The sequence below is a fragment of the Mus musculus genome, chromosome 2 (genome assembly GCF_000001635.26).
Source record: "Mus musculus strain C57BL/6J chromosome 2, GRCm38.p6 C57BL/6J".
NCBI lineage: Eukaryota > Metazoa > Chordata > Mammalia > Rodentia > Muridae > Mus > Mus musculus.
Window position 1 is genome coordinate 59311136 of NC_000068.7, and position 23601 is coordinate 59334736.

Consider the following 23601-nt stretch of genomic DNA (forward strand, 5'->3'; position numbering starts at 1 on the left):
CCTGAGACCAGCAGTGAGAGATGCGCCTCCTTTCTTAGGAGAGAAGTATTCAGTGCAGCACACAGCTGCTTTGTACATCAGATCATTTAATAATTTCTGGAAAAAGCCATAGAATTTAAATCTATCTTTCTTGTGACATAGATTTTTTTTCCAATATTACCAAGATCCACAGATATAGAAGGAAAGAAACAGAACATTTAAAAGCTTGAAGGGTTATTTATAAATTTCAGCAAAAACCTTGTTTTTAATCACTAAATTAGAATTAAGAAATGATACCATTTTTTTTTCTGAGATTAATGTCTTGTAATTTTACTGAGATTTTAATTTCCTAAATCTTAATGTAGCCAAGCCCATAAGCAGACTCCTGGCTTCATTGGCTTTCTTTTCTGGGTGCCTCATTTAGTTCTTAAGCTAGGTTTATGAAATCCAAAAATAAACAGCCAATGCAATTGCCAAATGTTTAATCCTATTTAAAAGTAAAAATATATATATTGTATGTTTGAAAAGTGCGACTCTGTGAAGAACATACTAACCTTTCCCCAAACGTTGATTTTGCAGTAGGTATTGGAAATCTACAAAGGACATCCAGCCAGCGAAGCACCCTTACATACCAAAGAAATAACTATGCCCTGAACACAGCAGCTACCTATGCGGAGCCCTACAGGCCAGTTCAGTACCGAGTCCAAGAGTGCAGCTATAACAGGCTGCAGCACACAGGGCCAGCTGATGACGGTGCCACAAGATCCCCATCAATAGACAGCATTCAGAAGGACCCCAGGCAAGTACCAGAGGGACACCACGGCGCACACCATATCACACTAACTACTTCTACCTTTTTTGTCTTCTTAACCTGTCAACTCTGATAGGATCAGTAATTCCTTATCTCTGTTACTTCCACCCATGTAGGTCACTGAGGCTGACTTCATTTTTAAAGCTGATTGCTTCTTTCCGTACTTTAATTACAGCTTTGAAAACACACAGATCTGTGGGCATGTGTGTAGCATTCATCATGTAGGTATTTTACTCCAGCAGCTACCTGGGCAGGCCTGTGTGAGTTAGGAGACTGAGAAGGATCTCACACACACACACACACACATACACACACCCCTTTATATGGCTCAGAAAGTTCATATATTAATCCTAAATTTAAAAGATGAGTGTACATTTCCAATTGAGTTAGTCAGTGATAGGTAGAGCTTTTAGCAATGAGATCCTTTAAGAAGCTTTGCACCAGGCTAAAGAGATGGCTCAACGGTTAAGAGCACTGACTGCTCTTCTGAAGGGCCTGAGTTCAAATCCCAGCAACCACATGATGGCTCACAACTATCCATAATGAGATCTGATGCCCTCTTCTGGTGTGTCTGAAGACAGCTACAGTGTACTTACATATAATAAATAAATAAATCCTTTTAAAACAAAAAGAAGAAGTTTTGCACCATTTAGAAGAAGAGAACATACAAGAAATTCTTATCTCACAAACAAAAATTATTTGTCAGATAGTAAGTATGTATGTATTCTTGTTTTATTTTGTTTGGCCACCTAGCTGATACTTTACATGGTAACACAGCCACACAGCCACTTGGTACTTACTGAGTCTTGAAAACTGGCCTCCTTTTTAGTGAAAGCCATTTCAAACATTCAGAAAATATGTTTCAAAACTAAAAGAATCTTCGTTTCTGAAAGAACAGAATCATTACTAAGTTTTGAACAACTTTCGTGTTATTTTAAGGCATAGATTATTAGCAAGATTTCATTCACTCTCCACCCACAATTGTCTCACTGGGAAGTTGCTATAATCATCCATTTGAATCTAACAGCCTACCAACGTATTCTAATGACTGAGCTACACTCAGTGAGCTTCTCACCGCCGAGCGAGTCAAGGGGCTTCAGATGGTTGGGAGGCTGCTGGTGAACTGAAGCTGTGGCGTGACTTTGCCTCGGACCTAGGCATACAGTCTGGCTTTGTAGTCCTGGTTTCCCTCTTTGTGCTATCATAAGGGCTTTTCATTTTATAATAGAGTTTTTTATTGTTTATTATAGTACCTTATATATTATTGTCAGAAAAATTCTTAATTTTCCAAAATCTTCAGAATGACAAAATTCTGTGGTACCCAGCACATACAGAATTTCCCCCAAAGTACTCATGCATAATTCAGGGTAATTTGATACCCTAGCTACACCTGCAAGATAATAACAGCTGCCTGTGGGAACAGGGAGGAGTGATTTGAGTTCCTGTTGAAGATGTGCTCTGAAGGCCTCAGCTTTGACCTCTGGGTGAACTGATTCACTGAAAACAAAAGTTTCGTGGATGGTAATACACTCTGCTATTGTGCTATGGTAATGTCATAGTCTAGCACATGAACTGTTACGGCAAGCTCTGATTGCGTGCAGCTGCCGCTCAGTTCTGTTTGTAAGATGAGCAGAGGTCGTTCTACGGTGACAGGTATGTTTACTGTAGCTGACCCTGGAATCCCAATGAATGAAGACTGAGTATTCAAATCAGCATCAGAGGCTTATGACAACTGCTATTCCTCAGCTGTGAAAATAACAATGGTAGTGCTTTCATTAGCCTCAACGTTACTGTCTTTACTACATAATTAGCCCGACACGTTCGTTCTCTGTGACTGGGAGTTGTTGATGTTTACCGTGTAAAGGGAGTCTGTACGAATTTTGTTTTTAGGTCTGGTGGGTGTTGTTTGTTTTTCATTGTTGCGGTGGATTTTAGTCTTTTAGAGACAGGCTTTTGCTGTGTAGCTCGGGCTGGCTGGGGTCTCTCTCACATCTTCATGCTAGAATTGCAGATTCATGCCTCCAGGCCCAGCTGTGACTTAAAAGCAAAAAAACCAAAGGGTCTCAGCTTGGAAATTAAGGTTATCAGTTATATGAATAGTTTCTCTGCACAGACTCGGGAGAGAGCATCCCGTGTGGAAGGTGGCGCCCCTTCATGCTGGCCTCCTCCAGCTGGCCCTTGAACACCCAGAATCTAGTGTTATTACTGAAAAATGGTCATTATGGAAGAAATAAAAGCAGATATTTTAAAATATTCACCCTTCCCACATACCCAGGCCTCCATCTTGTCTCACCTCCAGCAGCCTGAAGAATTTGGTTTGAGTTCTTTTAGCCTCAGTTTATCTTAAATGGTTTTGTCTTGATTTTCAGGATATTTTTTGCTACATATAAAATTCAGGATTTACAAGTGTGAATTTTTTTTTTCTTTCAGTACTTTAAAAGGTGTTATTCATTGTCTTCAGACATCTGTTGTTTTTTGGTGAGAAATAACACATTATTGTACTCTTCTCATTCTGTCATCCTTGCTCTCTCTCGGCTGCCTTTGTTCCCCTCCGCTCTCAGCAGTTCTGCTACGAGGAGCTTAAGTGTGGGGCTCTGCATCTGACCGGATCGGGAATCTGAGAGTCTTTGAATGTACATTGATGGATTTGCCAAAATTAGAAAATAAAAATCAGCTTTTATTTCTTTAAATTCTTTACTGTCCTACACCCCCTCTTCTCCTTCTGAGAGTCTAGTCCCGTGTATTAAAGTCGCCCCGTGGTCGTGAGCGTGCGCGAGCTCCCGTTGGCTGGAGAGCTTCCCATACTGTCTTCACACATATGTGCCTTTTACTATAACCTCAGTGTGTTTGGCTTATGCCTTTTTCTTTTCTTTTTCTCTTCTTTGTTTTTTTTTTTTTTTTTTAAACATCACCCTGGTTCTTTTTCTGTAGTTTTCATGTCCCTGACTACTCACTCACCACATCATGGTCTTCTTTTTGGTGTGGTTGGCTTTTGTGATAGGGTCTCACTGAAACTCGAAGACTGCCCTAAAAGAGTCCTGCATCTGCTGGTATCTTGGGGCTCCACCACCACCACACCCAGCTTCTTTTTTCCTTTCTTTCCTCTTCTTTTCTTTTTTAAGTCTTTGAACACAAATGGAGCAATCTCACATTCTTCCTCTGAAATATCTGGGATCAGGAACACCTCTGGTTTTGTTTGTAGTGTTGCTTTTTGTCACAACATCTCCAGATTTTTGGTTATCTGCTGCTGGCTGTTGTGAACAAGGAAACCTGGATTAGATGATTTCTTGCTTGAGTACTAAGTTTCCTATGGCAGATAACTAAGTTACGAGCAGATCCTGTTGATACAGCCAGTGCTGATCTTGCTCTTTAAGAATTCTATTTCAGATGTGTTCTAGCCTAGAATATCAATTGACCTAATTCTGTGGCTTAGCCCTGGCTGCTCATAGGCCTTCATGGGCTTGTGACTTAAATTCTGAGATACTCACATCTATACTCCAACAAGTCTGAGTAAACATTACCTACTGTGTGTTCAACTCTGCCATACAGTAGTTGGCCTGCACCTACCAGTCCCTTCTGAATGCCCTGTCTGTACCTTCTGACTTTCTTAGCACCAGTCTATCCCGACCTCCTCCAGTGTCCTCACCCCACTCCTAACCCAGTGTTGTACCGATTCTAAGCAAAAAGCCAGGTAGCTGTAGGATTTTTTGTGTACTATCTCCTCAAGGATTTCATTCTTGTGTTACGATTCTCAGTTTTGTAGTAGTTTATGAAACATCAGAAATACAAAGCCAGAGCTAAAAACTAAAGTCAAGGCTCAAGTTATGAGTAAGCAAAACCCTTGCATTGATGTTGCCCAGTTAGCACGGAGCTGAAAGCAGTCTTCCCAGGATAAATTTCTGCTGAACTTAAGTCAGAGATGCTGATGCCAGCCATTGCCCTGCTCCTGCTGGAAGCTACTCTTCTGCTCTCTGGTCCTCCTGGCTCTCAGAAATGTCAGAAAATCTTAACCATCACTGTTCCGCTTAAAGGGAAAAAAAATGTTTACAATAAATGTGAGTCATGAGAAAGGATTAGGCCACACTTCCAGCACTCTGTCAGTTACAGCTCAACCTCACACAATAGACTGTAAAGTTTATTTGTTTGTTTGTTTGTTTTTTAAATCATAAATGTTTAACACAGTTGAGTGTAGAAAAGGGAGGCTATTACAGAAAATGTTCCTCCTTGGAAAGCCTCATTTTTTTTAGAGGTGATTGTTACTAACTGTACACCATCACACTTAACTTCTAGAGCCTTCGCTAAGTCAGACAGAGATAACAGTTTGACCTCTCTTACTTTACAGATGAGGGAACTGTGCCCTGAATACTTAGCTGACTTCCAAAATATCAGTGACTGAAGACATGCCTAGAGTTTCAGCCCAAGTAGTAGAACTCCAGTTCTTACGATGTTTTCTACTTTTTATCTGTATGTGTGGCATGCATACCATGTGTATGCATGCCTACATGTGTGGGGGTGCACATAGATGTGAGTGCATGCAGGCAGGGGCTGAGGGCTCATGCTTGGAACCCTCTTCAGTGTCCCATTCGCCTTGTTCAAGCTCTCACTGAAGTGGTGAGTCTGCTAGCCGGCTCTCTGTGGGGATCCCATCTCCCCCCTTCTGAGGCTAGGATCCAGGCAAACTGGCGTAGCTATGAGCACTGTGAGGTTTCTGGACAATTCTTAGATCATCTGTCTGCCCAGCAGAGACTATTTCCCCACTTCAAACTTGTGTCTACTTTCTAGTTTCGTTAGTGAGGAACACTTAGACTACGTGTTTCTCTAACTTCCACTTCCATACTAAACCCAGTTCCTTGTCTATATCCAGTGATACTCAGTAGTGCTAGCCTCAGCGGGAGCAGTGTTGGTAAATGATGGGGATAAATAAATGCTAACTTGTGCCATTGCCAGGAAGGGCACATGGGGCCCTAGTATAGCTTACGAGGGATACACCAGATGCTCACTTGATGGGTGTCATTTGTGAATATGTAGAGGTATGAAAATGAAATGGCCCTTTGAAGTAGACTGGAAAGTCAATGTCTGGAGCCTTCCCAATCCATGTGACTCTGGGCTCTATAAACTCCGGGTAGGCAGGGGTGGGTGGTGGGGAGGCTTGTCTGGAGTTAAAGCCTGAATGAGCTAGAGAGTAAGACCCTGAGTCGAAAGAACAAAGAAGGAAAAAAAAGATTTAAAATATTTCCATGCTCTTGAAAGTTTTTTCTTATAATTTTCAAGAAATCTTCAGTGCACCCATTGTTCTGTAGGCCGTTACTGCTCAGATCCCCGTTAGCACTGTTCCCTTTGCTTGCTCATTTCAGTGGTGTCTTGTATTGTGTACTATGGTATCTGGGTTCTTTTGCTTAAAACAAAAAGTCAGTGCACACTACTGAGTATACCAGTAAATTCATTCCTGTTGACAGGTCTCATTCCATCTGTGATATATATAACTACATCACAGTTGACCGTTGGTGGAGAACTGGGAGACCTCCAAATGGCCTACTATAAATGGCATTTATTAGTTAGTGTCCATGTACAGAAGCACAACTCACCAATAGTCAACTGGTTATTAATATGAAAAGTAGTTTTTATCACTTTACTCAGTGTGAATTCATTATTTTCATTAAAGTTTAATGGCAGCCCTAGTGGGAGTCTACATATTTGTTATTATGTGAACTATTTTCTTCATGTAAAATAGGCATGTTGGCAAAAATCCTAAACAGTAGGCTGGTCAGATGACATCATAAAATTGTGACAGTGTGATGCTACCAGAAAAGAAAGTATAAAATAATCTATATCAAGGGTAAATGTATGTTCATATCATTATACAACAACATGGTAGAGATGATGCACAGATGCTACCCAGCCATTCACTAGCTATGACCAGCTCCCTGGTCTCTCATATGCACATATCATATGGAATCAGGGAGTAAGAAAGATATCACAGCTGGGAGAGAGTCTGACACAGAAACTGTGTTCCTGTCTCTACACATTCTAGAAAATATAAAGGTCAGGAAGGTTCAGAGGTGGTGTTCCCTGGACATAGCATTTCTGACAATTTCCTTTTTTCTTTTTCACACTCCTCTGTGTTTCTGTCTCATGATCACAGCAACTATGATTATTAAGGTTTCTGAACAATCACCATGATTTCCCACCATATCTGTGGTAACAGCTTTGTCCTTTCCATCAGGCTTTCCTGTCCTCGGGGGTGATATCTCACTCAGCTAAATCACACTTGTGTACCTGTACATTGCATCTACTGCATTCTTAAGTAGAAAGGCAGAAAATTAAAGTCTGGAGGAAGAACACTGAAGTGGAAAACCACCCATATTGAGAATCCCTTTTGTTCCCCTGACCCTTTCTCTGTGTCTGTGTACTATGATTTCCTTAAGATCACAAGCATTTCAGCCTCTGCAAACATTGATTGGAAAAATTACTTTCAAATAGATAACATTAAGATTTTTGTAACTTCTCATGCCTGCCTTTGCTGAACTTTTCCTCCTATCAGAAATATGGCCTTCCTCCTTTCTGATGCTGTGTCTCTTCCACGTAGGGAGTTTGCCTGGCGTGACCCTGAGCTGCCAGAAGTCATTCACATGCTGCAGCACCAGTTCCCATCGGTCCAGGCAAATGCCGCAGCCTACCTGCAGCATCTGTGCTTTGGTGACAACAAAGTGAAGATGGAGGTATGCTCCCCAAAGCCCTCATGACCTAGGCACACTGTGCCTTCCACTTAGCAGCTGGCTTGCTTTCTATTTTAAAATGCCTGGGGAGGGAGTGGAGACTGGAAAGATGGCTCGGCAGGTAAGAGCATTGGTTGCTTATCCAGAGGACCCAGGTTTGATTTGGAACACCTACATGGCAGCTCACAGGCATCTGTTATACCAGTTAGCAAGGATTCAGTGCCCTCTTCTGGTCTTTGTGGGAACTGCACACACATGTTGCACATACACACACACAGGCAAAACATCCATACATGTAAAATGTACAAATAAAAATAATTGGGCTGCAAACTCTGTAGCCAGTCTCACATCACCCAGAGGAAGCTCCATTCCCAAGCACTCTAACACACCCAGGATCATAGGATTAGAGGTGCCCTGAGCAGACACTGGGCACTAACTCTGCAGCCAGTCCCACAACACCAAGAAGAAGCTCCACTTCCAGACTCTCTAACACGCCTAGGACCACAGGAGCCCAGGAGCTTGGTCACACCAGGATCTCAGGGTCCAGAGGCAGCTTGACTCTCAGGATCTCTGACACACCCAGGATCTCAGGATCCCAGGATCCCAGAATCACAGGATCACAGAATCACAGGATCACAGAGACAGCTGAACTCTGAGAAGTTCTGACACAACCAAGGTCACAGGAAGGACAGTCAGATATAACAAGGGCAGGTAGCACTAGAGATAATCAAATGGCAGGAGGCAAGCATAAGAACATAAGCAACAGAAACCAAGGTTACTTTGCACCATCAAAGCCCAATTCTCCCACCATAGAGATGGGAGAATTGGGTTCTCCCAGTTCTCAAGATGGTGATAGAGATCTTTAAGAAGCTCATAAATAACTCCCTTAAAGAAATACAGGAGGACACAGGTAAACAGCTAGAAGCCCTTAAAGAGGATACACAAAAATCCCTTAAAGAATTACAGGAAAACACAATCAAACAGGAGAAGGAAAGAAACAAAACCATCCAGGATCTAAAAATGGAAATAGAAACAATAAAGAAATCACAAAGGGAGACAACCCTGGAGTTAGAAAACCTAGGAAAGAGATTAGGAGTCATAGATGTAAACATTACCAACAGAATACAAGAAATAGAAGAGAGAATCTTGGGTGCAAAAGATACCATAGAAAACATTGACACAATAGTCAAAGAAAATGAAAAAAACAAAAAGCTTCTAACCCAAAACATCCAGGAAATCCAGAACACAATGAGAAGATGAAACCTAAGGATAATAGGTATAGAAGAGAGTGATGATTCCCAACTTAAAGGGCCAGTAAATACCTTCAACAAAATTATAGAAGAAAACTTCCCTAACCTAAAGAAAGATGCCCCTGAACATACAAGAAGCCTACAGAACTCCAAATAGAATGGACCAGAAAGAAATTCTTCCTGTTACATAATAATCCAAACATCAAATACATAAAGCAAAGAAAGAATATTAAAAGCAATAAGGGAAAAAGGTCAAGTAACATATAAAGGAAGACCTTTCAGACTTCTCACCAGAGACTATGGAAGCTAGAATAGAAGATCCTGGCCAGATATCATACTGACCCTAAAAGAAAACAAATGCCAGCCTAGGCTACTATACCCAGCAAAACTCTCAATTACCATAGGTGGAGAAACCAAGATATTCCATGACAAAACCAAATTTACACAATATCTTTCCAAAAATCCAATCCTACAAAGGATAATAGATGGAAAACACCAACACAAGGAAGAAAACTACACCCTAGAAGAAGCAAGAAAGTGATCTTTCAACAAACCCCAAAGAAGATAGCCACACAAACATAATTCCACCTCTAACAACAAAAGTAACAGGAAGTAACAATCACTTTTCCTTAATATCTCTTAACGTCAATGGATTCAATTCCCCCAGTAAAATACATAGACTAACAGACTGGATACATAAGCAGGACCCCGCATTTTGCTGCATACAGGAAACACACCTCAGTGACAAAGACAGACACTACCTCAGAGTAAAATGTTGGAAAACAATTTTCCAAGCAAATGGTCCCAAGAAACAAGCTGCAGTAGCCATACTAATATCGAATAAAATCAACTTTCAACCAGAAGTTATCAAAAAAGATAAGAAAGGACATATCATACTGGTCAAAGGAAAAATCTACCAAGATGAACACTCAGTTCTGATCACCTATGCTCCAAATGCAAGGGCACCCACATTCATAAAAGAAACTTTACTAAAGCTCAAAGCATACATCATACTCCATAGAATAATAGTGGGAGAATTCAACACCCTACTCTCAGCAATGGACAGATCATGGAAACAGAAACTTAACAGAGTCACAGTGAAACTAACAGAAGTTATGAACCAAATGGATCTAACAGATGTTTGTAGAACATTTCATCCTAAAGCAACAGAATATACCTTCTTCTCAGCACCTCACGGTACCTTCTCCAAAATTCGCCATATAATTGATCACAAAACAGGCCTCAAGAGATACAAGAAGATTGAAATTATCCCATGCATCCTATCAGATTACCACGGACTAAGGCTGCTCTTAAATACCAACAGAAACAACAGAAAACACATATATACATGGAAACTGAACACTCTATTTAATGATAACTTGGTCAAGGAAGAAATAAATTAAAGGCTTTTTAGAATTTAATGAAAATGAAAACATATCATGCCAAAACTCATGGGACACAATGAAAGCAGTGGTAAGAGGAAAACTCTAAATGCCTCCAAAAAGAAACTGAAGAGAGAACCTCGCTCCATATAAGACAGTACTTGTTTGTGATGTCATAATAATTACTTGATTACAAGCATGCATTTATTCCAATGTGTTTGCTCTTTCACTACTATTTGTGATATAAAGTTCTTTATTTTGTAAAAAAAAATGCTAAAAAAAAAATCAAAGAAAAGAATAAAAATAAAAATAATTACTAAATGACTAGGAGTTGAGGATATTGTCAGTGGTACGGTATGCGCTTGCAAGGCCCTAGGTTCAATCCTTAGCACAATGAAAAATATTAAAAAATAACATTTCCTTTTGAAGTGGTATTAATTTCAGATTCTCTTTTACTTCTTGACTACATTTTATTGCCTCACAGGAAAACCTAGCAGAACGTACTGTCTGGAGTGCTTTCAGCCTTGTCAAAGCTCATCCACTTAGTTAGCATATTTATAAACCATGAAGCAAAAATCAATTTAATCTGAGCTTTAGAAATATTTTCAAAGACTCTATTAGATAAAAGATTACTGCATTTACCGTACTAAGGAGTTCGTGTATCTTACGAGGTTCTGGTCAGGACAAGTGTTTATGGGAATGGTGGGTTACTAGTTATTGGCCAGTGTTCAGTAGCATGCAGATTCTTTTAATATTTCAGGCCTTATCCTCCCAAAGTAACATTTATTATCTGCTCAACATGTAAAACAACGTAACAGCTACAGAACTGAAGGTGGATGTAAAGAAAGCCTAGCAGCCCGAAAGTAAATACTGAAGAAGTCACAGATGGAAGAGAGGTTGTGAGGCGGGTAGCCTGGAGAACTGGGTCTAGGGATCCTTGCTGTGTGGCCTCTGAGTGTCTGTGGGCTGCATGAATTCACTACACACATTCCTACAGGAAAAGTGTCAGGCCCCGTGTGCATGCCAGTGCCTGGAATGTGTGCAGGTACCAGTCCCCCAGATCTCCCTTCTCCTTTTCAGCCCTGTGCACAGGAAAGGAGCGCTCTGCTCTCTTAGAGACTATCCTTAGAATTTCCAGCGGGTGTATCCCACGATCTCACCGTAGCACACCGTGCAGCCGTCAGTCTGTCACATATCACTCAGGCCTGGTACCTAACTTTCATTCCAGGTGTACAGGCTAGGGGGAATCAAGCATCTGGTCGACCTGTTGGACCACAGGGTGTTGGAAGTTCAGAAGAATGCTTGTGGCGCCCTTCGAAACCTTGTGTTTGGCAAGTCAACAGACGAAAATAAAATAGCAATGAAGAACGTTGGTGGAATCCCTGCCTTGCTGCGACTGTTAAGAAAATCCATTGATGCAGAAGTAAGGGAGCTTGTTACAGGTGGGTAGAGAGCATGATCCTGTCTAAGGCAAGGCTGGAACAGTCTAGACTGTGCCCTTGCAGGGTGACATTGAGAAGGCCTTGGAAGCAGAGCTGTAAGTGATAGATGAAGTACTGGGCAGGTGGGTGGGGCCAGCTGTTGCTCACAGCTGGGGAGGCCGTGCTCCCAGAAGGCATTTGCAGTGTTCTAACATGTCAGCTGATGTGCGGATCTGGACTCTTGCTTAACTAGCCCATGTTTCACGGTGGTCCTGACATCCCTCATGTGTGTTTTCTCTTTTTCCCTCATTAATTTCTCACAGAAGAAATAAGGCCTTTCTGGACTTTTAATGCTAAGTTTTTCCTTGCATGAAATTCTTTTTTTTTTTATTAGATATTTTCTTCATTTACATTTCAAATGCTATACGTGAAATTCTTATATTGTCTTTCCTGAGTAGACCTCAAAGAATTTATAAGATCTAATGTTAAACAGGAAGGAAAGTACACAGAGTCCCATGATTTCCTTTCCCTGATTTTTTTAAAGGTAGGTCAGGTTAGTTTGAAGTAGACAAGTGTGTACGTGAGAAGGGCTCATGTCCTTGTGCTTGGGGAGCACATTGGCCCAATGCTCGCCTGGGTGCCTGCCTCTGTTTCATCACCCCTGTGGGCCGTACACTTCCTTTTGTGTAGGGAAGGGTTTCCTAAGATGTGGATCCTGGCCTTGAAGAGGGACATGGGGAATGTAGTTCAGAAACAGCTGTATCCTATGCAGTCTTCCAATGCAAAACTATAAACACCTTCTGGTATTTCTTCCAAAGCTTTCTGCCTAAAGCTTTTTTGACTTTTAAGAAACTTTTTTTTTTTCAAACATATGTATATGGTAGAGAAAATCAAGAATCATCTTACAACCACGTATTGTTGGCAGGAGTCATTTGACATGGAATGGTTGCTGATGGGATGGTCCTTTCAAAATTTTGGAAAGGGGATGATCAATCTAAAATGATCAAAGGAAATAATGAATGATCGATATGAAAATGTATTCCTCAGATCTCACATGCAGAGGATGTAAGAAACAGTTCCAGTTCCCAAAGGGTATTGGTTTCAGCTTGATATCTGTGTAAACATTGCTTAATATGAAACTACCAAGTCATACTGTGCATCTAGAAAAATTGCTTGCTTGTGTTTGTATACGATAAAGCCCATGACCTAGGGAGAAAATAAAGTTAGTTGCTTCCATTTCTCAGTTGCAACATTCAGTTGAACTGGACTTACCTGATGGTCATTTAGAAGAAATATGTAAGCAAAAGAGAGCCCTGCTGTCTTCGAGCCAGAGAGCATCAGGAGATACTTAAGTCCTTCCATTAGCCCTCCTCCAGAGCAGACCCTTACAAGTCGTTTGAACTGTACAATCACAAAGGGTCTGAAGTGGGTCTCAAAATTCATCTTGTCTGATCAGCCATGAGTCTCTGTATCGACAACTCCACTGTGTATTTGCATTGGTCAGAACAGCAGACGTGTGTAACTTCTTAGCACAAGCTTGAGTGTTAAAGTTAATGCATTTGTTGTGAGTGAGAAAGCAAGGAACACAACAAATGTTGGAGAGCTCGCTTTGCCTAAGAATAGCCCCAACGACCAATTCTGCCCTATGACCAACCTCCAGGACCCCTCTTACCAGAGAACCTGTACTCTGAACTCCCCTCCCTCCCTCGGAGAAACCCTCACTGAAATAGAGCCTTATCTGTCTGACTTTCGGTTCTGAGCCAGTGCCATCCACAGAGACATTGGCTCTGGGCTTGATATTTGGCCTTTGTAGATGTGGACTAGGAGTTTGTTGGTGATAATAAAATCAATGTAGAGTCAAAATGTTTAAGGCCAACAAACTTGAATTTAAACTGCTAGTATTGAAGAAATTACTATTCTCTAGAAAGTAGGTCTTCTGTTCATAATATTAAGTAATTCAACCTAGTTATTAAATACAAAGTCTTTCCCCTTTGTTCTCCTTGTTTCCATTTGGCAGTTTTTACTGTACAAGTGAAGAAATTTTAACTATTCTGAAAAAGATGGTTTGCATTTGCTTTAAATGTAATAACTGCCCAGGGCCTTGTATTTTTTGGCCACATTTGCACTTTCATGGAAAAAAAGGAAAACTTTTTGCCAAGATTATTCCCCCAAGACAGTATGGTTGTCTTTGCTAATTAAAATGGTTCTCTGACACATAGCATGATTCTTGTGTTTCTTTCGTTGTGTTGAACATTTTTCCACAGTGAAATATTCTGTGCTTTTCATGTACCTAGTGCTGTGTGCATGGGTGCTTTAGTTCATCTCCGGCCCCCAACGGGCAGTGTGCTGTTCCTGTGCTTAAACACAAAACAGCACAGAGTCCCTCGGCCCCGTCCCTCTACGGTCTGTGCATTCGGTGTCTTCTGGGCCACAGCTGTGATCCCAAGGAAGCATCTTGTCACTAAATATAATAGGATCAAATCATTTGTTCGAGATTATTAAATTGTATTTCTGAGCTAGGAAATATGAATTTAAACTTACTGGACATTCTGAGAACACCCTATGTTAAACTAGGAACTGGAGACCTACCTTGTAATGAACTAGGGCTCCCAAAGCTCTCCCACTGTCATCTCTCCCCAGGACACAGTGTTAAATACCAGAGAATAGCTTTTGTTCTTCAGTGATAATACGCTGAGCTCTTTCCAAGTTAGCACATGATTATTCATCCAAATAGCTAATAGAGCATTTCCACACTGACGGTTCTGAAATTTGACATTCAAACCCTCCATTGTCGCCAGCTCCATATTTCTTATTAAGTTATGGTTAATTTTTTTAAAGATACCAACTAAGGAAAACCAGGTGACCCAGGCAAAGGTTTAGCAAACAGTAAGTCCGCACAAGAGTTGGTCATTCATATATAAAGAGCCATATGATTGCAGGATGAAAACTTCTGTTCTTGTTTCTTTGACCTCAATAATATACCTTCTATACAGCCATTTGTTACCTGATCTAGACAGGAGGCATCCGTTACATTCCTGCTTTTCTGGACCACTTGAGCTATTAGAAGCTGTGCATGTTATTTTCAGAAATTCAGCAACAGCCCTTCCCACCTCCCAGCCATAATTAGTGAGAATCCTTACCACCTGCTCTACTTATAGCAATAATAATAAAATCATTCATCACCAGTCTCCAGCCACCCTCCCTCTTTCTCTGTCTCATTTCAAGCCATAAAAATTTGTAATGAGAAAATGACAAAAAAAAATAATAAGTATAATTGGTACTATCCCAAAATAGTTCATTATAGATGGGCAGCTCTTGATGCATAAAGAACTTAGAACTTGAAAACTCCCTGAAGAAATAGCTGTTCTCCAGCAACACACCTGCCTGAGCACCCTGCATCCCAGGTGAGAAACTCAGGAGCAGGGAAGTCCTGACACAGGCTGAAGTCTCCCCTCACCCAGCACAAGCTACTGAGATGCTAAACAGAAGCAACTCAGGCATGCGAATGCCTGTTTTCAGATACTTCCCCTTCTATGGAGGCAGCAACAGAAGGGAATCTCAGGATCCTAATTACTTGGATTTTACCCCGTATTATAAGGAGCTCTCCAGAACTCTAGTACACGCATGTCAAGCTAGTGACCTGGCACAATCCTAAAGTTTCAGCTCCCTGCAGTGTGACTTTAGTCTTCTGAGTCTGTCAGGAGTCAGTCTGAGCCTAATGCACCCTTGTGCATGGAATACTAGGCTCTTATGCCTGAACGAGGCAGCCAAGTGGGAAACTAAAGTCAACTTAGAAAACGTGGTCAGCTAGCATTGGGCAGAGGAGAATTTGCACTCCCTCGGTAGCCTTGACAGCCTACATATATGAGGAAGGTGGTCACACACGGGGAGACCCCAAATCCACCGTGTTCCCATCTCGGCCCCTGCTGATGCCCTACAGCTTCCAGCGTTGCTCGCTTGTCTCGAAGCTTCCGCTGATGATCTAGTGAAGGTACCGATGAGAAAGTGTCCTTGGACACACAAGTCAGGGGAGAGTAGACTGCAGGCCACAACCCCTTTGGAGATCAAATGACCCTTTCACAGGGGTCACATATCAGATATGCTGCAAACCAGATATTTATATTACCATTTATAACAGTAGCAAAATTACAGTTATGAAGTACCAATGTAAATAGATTGTAGTTGGGTGTCACCACAATATAAGGAACTGTATTAAAGGGTCACTGCATTAGGAAAGTTGAGGACCACTTCCTTAAGTGGCTCTTTGGGTAACTAACTCTCTTTGCTCTTTTGACACTCTTTGTCAGAATCTATGTCACCAGCAAAATAAGGGTTGGAGGTGTGAGCCACTGCACTCTCTGCTAACTCCCCCCATTTTCCTCATGTACCTCACCTGTTCCATTGTACCTGCTTCCAACAGAAGGAGCCAGCTTTATGTCCCTCATGGGCAGCTGTCAGCATCCCCAAATTGTAAGCTTATTTCCTGAAGAAATACCATTCCAGGGAACACTGAACTACACAACCATGTGGTGTCGTTAATCTCCTCACAGCACCCACCAAGTGGCAAAATTACCTCAGTAGAGAAGACACTGAGGTACAAATGCGATCCTATAAAGAGACCCCTAGGTGTAGTTAGATCAGGGTGTATGACTGACCTTTGTGATTAGAAAATCTCAGAAACACAGGTCAGTGCTCATGTTTACCTGACACTAAAGTCCTAGCCCTCTTATGACCTTCATGTGGGAGGAACTCTGAGTAGCAGAAGCAAGCCTCTTTAGATTGAGTGTTTGTGCCTGGCCCTCCCAGGGCAGCTGCTGCTGCTGCTGCTAACCTCCATTCTCCACAGCTCCCTCTAGGAACCTTTGTTCCCTCACACCCAGCACTCTTGCTCCACACCTGAGGGAGCTCTCCCACACCTGACCAACTCTGCATCTAAATGTACAGGGAATTCCAGGGAGCTCTGAGGTGAGCCAGGCAGAGACAGCTGAGCCAAGAGAAGGACTCCCACTCAGGAGGCCTGTCAGGAAGACGCCATGACCCATGCCTTCAGGCCAAGAGCAGCTCTGTGTGGCCTGCTCTAGAGGCCACTGGGCCCTCCCCATGGATGTTACCCCTTCAGAAGCCTGAGAATTATTGTATGCCACCATGATATTTTTTCCTCAGAATTTATCCACAGAAAGGCATTTTTTTTCTGTAATTGAAGACAGTGCTCTTGTCCCACTCATAATAATTGCCTTCCCATTATTCCAATTCCATTTCATTTTTATAATTTGCTGATGGCACCGTAGCTCTGATAGGAAGCTGCAAATGGCAGGCATTTGGATGGCGGTGTCCTCTCCTCGTTACCCCTCCAACTATCTCATTCTGTCAACAGCACCCTAGTTTCACACATGCACAAACCATTGGCTCATCTTTAACACCACCAGCAGCTGCTTCAAGCCCCAAGTTCTCACAGATGGTTTTTTATCTCTCTCACCACCGCACCCAGAAACCACTGTCCCCTGACAGTCTATGTGGCACCCGGCTCACCATCACTGAAGGAAGCTCTGTGTCAACATTTCAGCCAACCTCTCTTGCTCTTCCCCATTTCCTAAGGGTGCCCCACCCCCTTTTCTTCTGACCTCTACCTTTCATACTACAACTCAGTGCAGTAACCTTCAGCCCTACTACACAGAAGTGGCCATAATTTAAAACTGTCCAGGAAAGACAACGCAGTATCATGTGATATTAGGATTTGGCCTCAAATGGACAGCTTTCCTTCCTTACAGTCCCAAAGCTCTGGGCATTTCACCTCTATAGAATACTTGCTTCCCTGGTGACAAATGGTACCTACCGTGCTTTGTGGATTTGTGGGGGCGGGGTGTGGTGTTCCAGCAAATGCCGTGTTCACGCTGTGTTCATGTTTGTCATAAGGCCTCCTGAGAGCATACAGCTCACCCTGGAGCCTACCAGCACTCAACACGAAAATGTCATGGGAACTGCATACATCTAAGTCTTCCAATGCTCGTCTTAAGAAAGGACGAAACCAAAGACAGTGGAATTAACTTTAATAATGTATTTTATTTAATCCAGTGGTTAGAAGATGATCATTTTAATCAATTATGAGGTATTTTGCATAGATTCTATACCAATAATAATCTAGTGTATGTTTTATACAATTCAGTCAGGACTAGCCACATTTGGAGTGTTTACTTAGTTAGCCTCGTGTAGCTGATAGCTATAGTACTAGACAGCACAGGTCTATATAAGTTGAATATCCCTTTCCTGGAATTCTAGAGATCCTGAGTACTTCAAATTAAAGAATTTACTAGATTTTTAAAAATATTTGCACTTTACTAAACTATCTCAGATTTGGGGCTTTTATAATACTCAGCCTATATAGTGGTTGAGAGGAGATGGTATAAGTTTAAAAAGTCGAAGGTTTTATGGTTTGTAGATTTAAGACTGGCAGGCAGTAGCAGGTGGCCATACTGTGGCAAAGTGTAGTCACCATAGCATCTTGTTAATACTGTTTTCCCAAAAGTCAGAGCCACAGAGCAAAGGGAAGACCTTCAGGGACAGCCGCAGAAGAGAGGCAGACGAGGCTGTCGCAGGTTCTGAGTACCTCAGCTGAAAGCTAGCTGGAGAATAATAGTGAGGACATTCTCAGAGCAGGCTGTGGTCCTGGATTAGAGACCACACACCCACCCACCTTCCTAGCCGGGTATCAGCACCGTGTGGGTATACACAATGCTGTACACCCCATGGTGTTTGTACTATATGGTTTCCAGTGTTTTTCAGCAATGCTTTCAGGATGGGTGTGCGTGACAGCGCCATGTTCTCCTAAGTCCATGGATGCAGTGTTGTCAGAATGAGAGCAGGGTCTAGGCTAAGCAGCAGAAGCATGGCCACTATCTTAGGGTCCATATTGCTGCGAAGAGACACCATGACAGCAAATTTTATAACGGAAAGCATTTAATTGGTGCTGGCTTACAGTTCAGAGGTTTAATCCATTGTCAGTGTGGTGAGAAGCATGGCAGCAAGCAGGCAGACAAGGTGCTGGACAGGCAGCTGACAGATTGACAGGCAGCAAGGAGAGAGAGACATGGGGCCTGGCTCGAGCATTTGAAACCTCAGCAGTCATCCACAGTGAAACACTTCCAGCAAGGCCACACCTTCTAATAGTGTCGCTCCCTTTGAGCCTGTGGATATCAGTCCTATTAAAACCAGCAAAGCATATCCGCTGGCTCAGGATATTCTCAGCCCCAGGACAGGAAGATAATTTACCGTCATCCTCTGCTCCTCTGACGTTCCTCATACCCCAGAGGCTGGGGCGGTTCTGTTACCTTGTGGGCATCCTGAGAAAGGAGCTGACCAAGGACATCAGGAAGGAACTGGCTGGGAACATGGCTCAGACCAGAGCGCTGGCCTAGCTGGTCACTGTCAGTTCAGATTCCAGCCCTGCGGAAATGAACAAGACACACTGGGATGGTGCGGGCTCACGGGAAGGAACAGTGGTTTGTAGCAGCCACTGGGTCTCCTTGGGCGTATTCCTCTGGCAGTGTGTGCACGGGCTTGATTTTTGATAATTTGGAAAGAGCATAAACTGAATACAATATAAACATTAAATGGCTTAAAATGGCCCTTTCTGTCTGAGAGAGAAACACGTTTGTCGGCTGTTAAGTATTCCCGCTGCCAATGAAAGAACTTTTTAAATGTTATTTGGTTTTTAATGTCCTTTTAAATATGTACTTTCAAGTAGTTGTTATTACTTTAATTAATCAGCAAAATCAGCTTCCAGTGTGAATACAAAACTATCAATTGGGCATTAGATTAGTTATACAGCGGGCTTTAAACTCGAGCGCTTTCAGCAGGCTGCAGTGCAGGATTTATGTGGAATGGTATTTTAATTACTTTGTTCATTCTTTGTGAAGAAAACAAACTTTCATCTCCCGTGGTGGCATTTCCTTTTGCTTATTGCTTACTCATGATTATCTGTACTTTTTTCTGAGATAGAGAAGCAGCAGCATTTTCTAGAATCCACACGGAAATCCCTAATACCTTCTCAATTCATTTGTATATGTAAAATCTCGGGCCTCAAAACAGAGAGCTAATTGCTTCAAAATAAATAAAACCTCCAGCCTCCTAAACTAAATTATAGCTTACTTTTAACTTTTTGTGGAGGGGGCGGGGAACAAGGGGGTAATGGAACATGCCATTTCATAATTTTGAAGGGAATTTTATATCCAGATGTTATAGCTGGAGGCTCCCCTTGCTGACGGAGAATACCAGGCTCACAGCTCTTGGCATTCTGATAAGTCTTGATACATCTGGGAGCTGCTGTCTTCTATTCTGGTTGTAGAAATGAAAGACTCAGTCTCACTGGTAGACTGATTTTATGACCAATAAATCACTCCAGTTGATCATTTGATCCAAAGATAGCATAATTAGCTCATCTACTGGAGGGTTGCACGTCTCAAAACAAGTTGACGTTTCTTCTTTCCACAGCCCATCCTGTCGGCCTTGCAGTCTGAGGGGTGGGCATTCGTGGCAGAGCCCTTCCTTCTGATTCTGAGCATTAGAGCCAGATGGCAGTACCAGTGGGAAGGGCGGCAGCAGATATACAACAGCAGATTCTGCCGAAAGCTCTGCAGCTCTGTTTGGCCCTTTCTGTGCATTTGTGGGCCTTAAAGGCGCACTTGAATGTTGCTTCGAGAAAAGTCACAGTCTGTTCTCTAAGCTGGTAGGCAAAAAACAAAGGGGAGATTTATAAACAGACACGGGAGATAGAATGGATCTATCAGCAAGTATATGCCAGTACTGACAATCCTGCACATGTGTAACAAAACGTGAAAAGGAACGGATAGTTAGATAGCTGCCCACACATGCCTAATGAAATTCAAATTCAGTTTAGAAGTATAAACGTTCATCTGCTTTTAAGGAAATCCATCTCTGCACGGATAAAGTAATCAAGTGGCAAAGTTAATTGAGTTGGGGCATCTTGGCTCTAGGCACCGGGGGAATGAAGCCACCATGAATCAGATGATGATGATGTCGTCTGCTCATGTTGATTTGAGGGCACTTATCTGGTGTCCAGTCCCAAGCTGATTGCTGATGAACTGTAGAACGACATGCCAGTCTACCTGCTACTCAGAATCCTTAGAGAGAAGAAGGAAAATTCTAGTTCATTTTTTTTAAAAATCAGGAGACTTTTCAAGTATGAAAAATAGGCTGTTGCCAGGAGTACAGCTGAGGGAAAGCCAGGAATGAAGACAGAAACAACAAAAACAAGGGAGCCAGGATCGGATAATTTCTCCTCCTGAACCCTCTTTCTTTGGTTGTGATTTCTACGGAAGTTTCCGGAGCAGGCTGCTTAGAGTCTTGTGGAGATAAAGAGCTAGCTTCCTGTCTGTAAGATGGATCCACAGTGTCACCTGCAAACAGGAACCGTATTCAAGGGACACCAATTCAGCAGAGAAATTCAAATACAAATCACAGTATGACAAATATTCTCATAGTATTTACATTGCATTAGGTATGTATGCTAATACATACAGAGTTGACAGTAGACAGTGAGCATAGGTTATATGCAGATACTACACAAGCCATTTATCCCAAGGAACCTGAACATCTATCTGCCTGTCCTGGATAAATCCCCCACCCCACCCCACCTATGTATAATGAAGGGCACCTGTCCTTCTGGGTAGTTATACTTACAGCCTCTGATGTGGTGGGTGTTGCTTTGCATAAGCCTTGCCTTGCATTTTACTTGACTGCACTGCATTTATTCTTTGATGAAGAAAGTAGCTTATTGGAAAATGAAGCTGTCCCCAAGAGTTCTGTTTTGTGAAGTGAACATGAAAGGCTTTGGCAGAAAGAGAATTGCAGCAGTCATGTTAGGAATCACACGCCTCCGAATTGTCAGCAGGGGTGCTTTCAGGTAATAATGTTTTCCCCACCAGTGGCCGGTGAGCTAGCTATATGCTGCCACTGGCTGGCTCCTGCTCCTGGGTAGTCACACTGGCACGATAGGCTGCATGTGATGACTTCATTAGCAGGAAGCCTGCTATGCCTCAACCCACTCTCCTGACTTCCTCCTTTCTCTTGTTCCTTGGTCAGGACAGACCAACCAAGAGTTAGCTCTCTTTTCTTGTCTATCATTGTCTTCCAGTGCTTCTGCCTAAGAAATGTTCAGCTAATGTCTTGCATGGGAAACAGAAACAGGCAGTGATGGCCATTATGGAGCAAAGATAGCATGTTCACTTCTTTCCTAACTGCCCCTAAGGCAGTCTGGCCAAACCCAACCGGCAAACTGGTGCCCAACCATTGCCTGGAAGCACTCCTTAAACAAGAAAGTCTGACGGTAGAGTTAAGTCCTACTCCTAAGCACATATGCACATACGTGCAAAGTTCTCAATGGGACCTTGTGTCTATGTAAACAGAGGTCATCGTGAGAAGAATCAGCTTTCAGAAACAAAGCCTTTACCTCTGATTCTGAATTGTCTAGCTCCCCCCTTTATACCATATCCACCCTCCTTAAAGGACAACTAGCCTAGGTCCAAATAGACAGGCACCACAAATGATAAAGTCCTTAGAGGCTGTGCTTGTAGTGGGTGGGAAAGACTAAGGGTGAAAGTCCTTGGGGAAGGAGGCTGAGAAACCAAATCAATGAGGTCTAAAAATCAAGGCCAAGTGAGAGAGGAGAACAGGCAGAGACCTGGCAGAGCACAGGTTGGGGACAGTACACAGCCTCAGTCTCCATTACTAAACACATTTCTAGTCTCAGAATGGCCAGGGAAGGCAGCCCTTGGGCATAGAGTCAGGGTCTTCTGTTTTTTTAAACAGTCTGGCTGTCCATTGCTTTCTCCTCTCCTCCCACAGATACAGAGCTCTCTACCTCCCACCTATGCTTTGCAGTCAGAGAAGGGCTACTCACCCATGCTCCAGCCTGGCTCCCTGGGTCACAGCATCTGGAGCAGCAGTGTTCGGTCTTGACTGGCCCAGTGCTTTTCTTGGTCACAGCACTTATATTCAGAGACCCACCACACCCCCATGGGCAAAGGCAGACTCTGCCAGCCCCTTCTCTCCACAGGCCACACGTGTCCAGTGCTGATGACTTGCTGAAGCACCTTATCACAAACACAACAGGAGTGTGGGGCTCCGAGAGACTGGGAGGCAAAGAAAGGCAGCCATGCCCCCCACTCCACCTCCTTCCTCCTACTTCAAAAAGCGAGTTGATGTGAAAGCGCCACTGGAGTAGATGGCATCTCAGACGTGAACCCATTTCTGTATAAATCACAGAGTTACGGCAATAAGTTAACACGTGTCACTTATTCCTTTCTCCTGTATCTAAAGGGAACAGCAGTCACTTACGGTCTTCAAACACATAGCAATAAAGCTCGTCAAAGAAAAGATAAAATGTGTAAACTTTAAATAGGAAAGTGAAGCAAATACAGCACCCCCATGCTGTTGGTGACTATAGGAAAATACACTATGCTGTTGGTGACTATAGGAAAATACACTGTGCTGTTGGTGACTATAGGAAAATACACTGTGCTGTTGGTGACTATAGGAAAACACACTGTGCTGTTGGTGACTATAGGAAAACACACTGTGCTGTTGGTGACTATAGGAAAACACACTGTGCTGTTGGTGACTATAGGAAAATACACTGTGCTGTTGGTGACAATAGGAAAACACACTGTGCTGTTGGTGACTATAGGAAAACACACTGTGCTGTTGGTGACTATAGGAAAACACACTGTGCTGTTGGTGACTATAGGAAAATACACTGTGCTGTTGGTGACTATAGGAAAATACACTGTGCTGTTGGTGACTATAGGAAAATACACTGTGCTGTTGGTGACTATAGGAAAATACACTATACAACACTCGGGCAATGGCTGAAGCCGGCCTTCCTGCTAACAGAGTGAAAATATGCCAGGAAAGGAAATTTTGTCTAACTCATACATTCTAAAGGCAGATCGGGTTGCTGTAAGTTAGGGCTCATGTGTTGGTTCCTGTCTTAAAGATGCAGGATCTCTGATAAATCTTGCTTGAACT

The 23601-nt window shown here is 42.6% G+C and overlaps 1 protein-coding gene across 27 annotated transcripts in view; it reads left to right on the forward strand.

The window, feature by feature from the left end:
* Pkp4 (plakophilin 4) overlaps positions 1-23601 on the forward strand; it is a 194356-nt gene that overhangs the window by 150286 nt on the left and 20469 nt on the right. For 22 of the 27 annotated variants that reach the window (NM_001362993.1, NM_001362998.1, NM_001362994.1 and 19 more), the window contains 3 exons: positions 559-778; positions 7377-7509; positions 11367-11580. In NM_001362993.1, the coding sequence (NP_001349922.1) occupies positions 559-778; positions 7377-7509; positions 11367-11580 (567 nt within the window). The remainder of the gene's footprint in view (positions 1-558; positions 779-7376; positions 7510-11366; positions 11581-23601) is intronic. The other 5 variants (NM_001362995.1, NM_001362991.1, XM_006499172.3 and 2 more) reach the window with 1 other exon arrangement.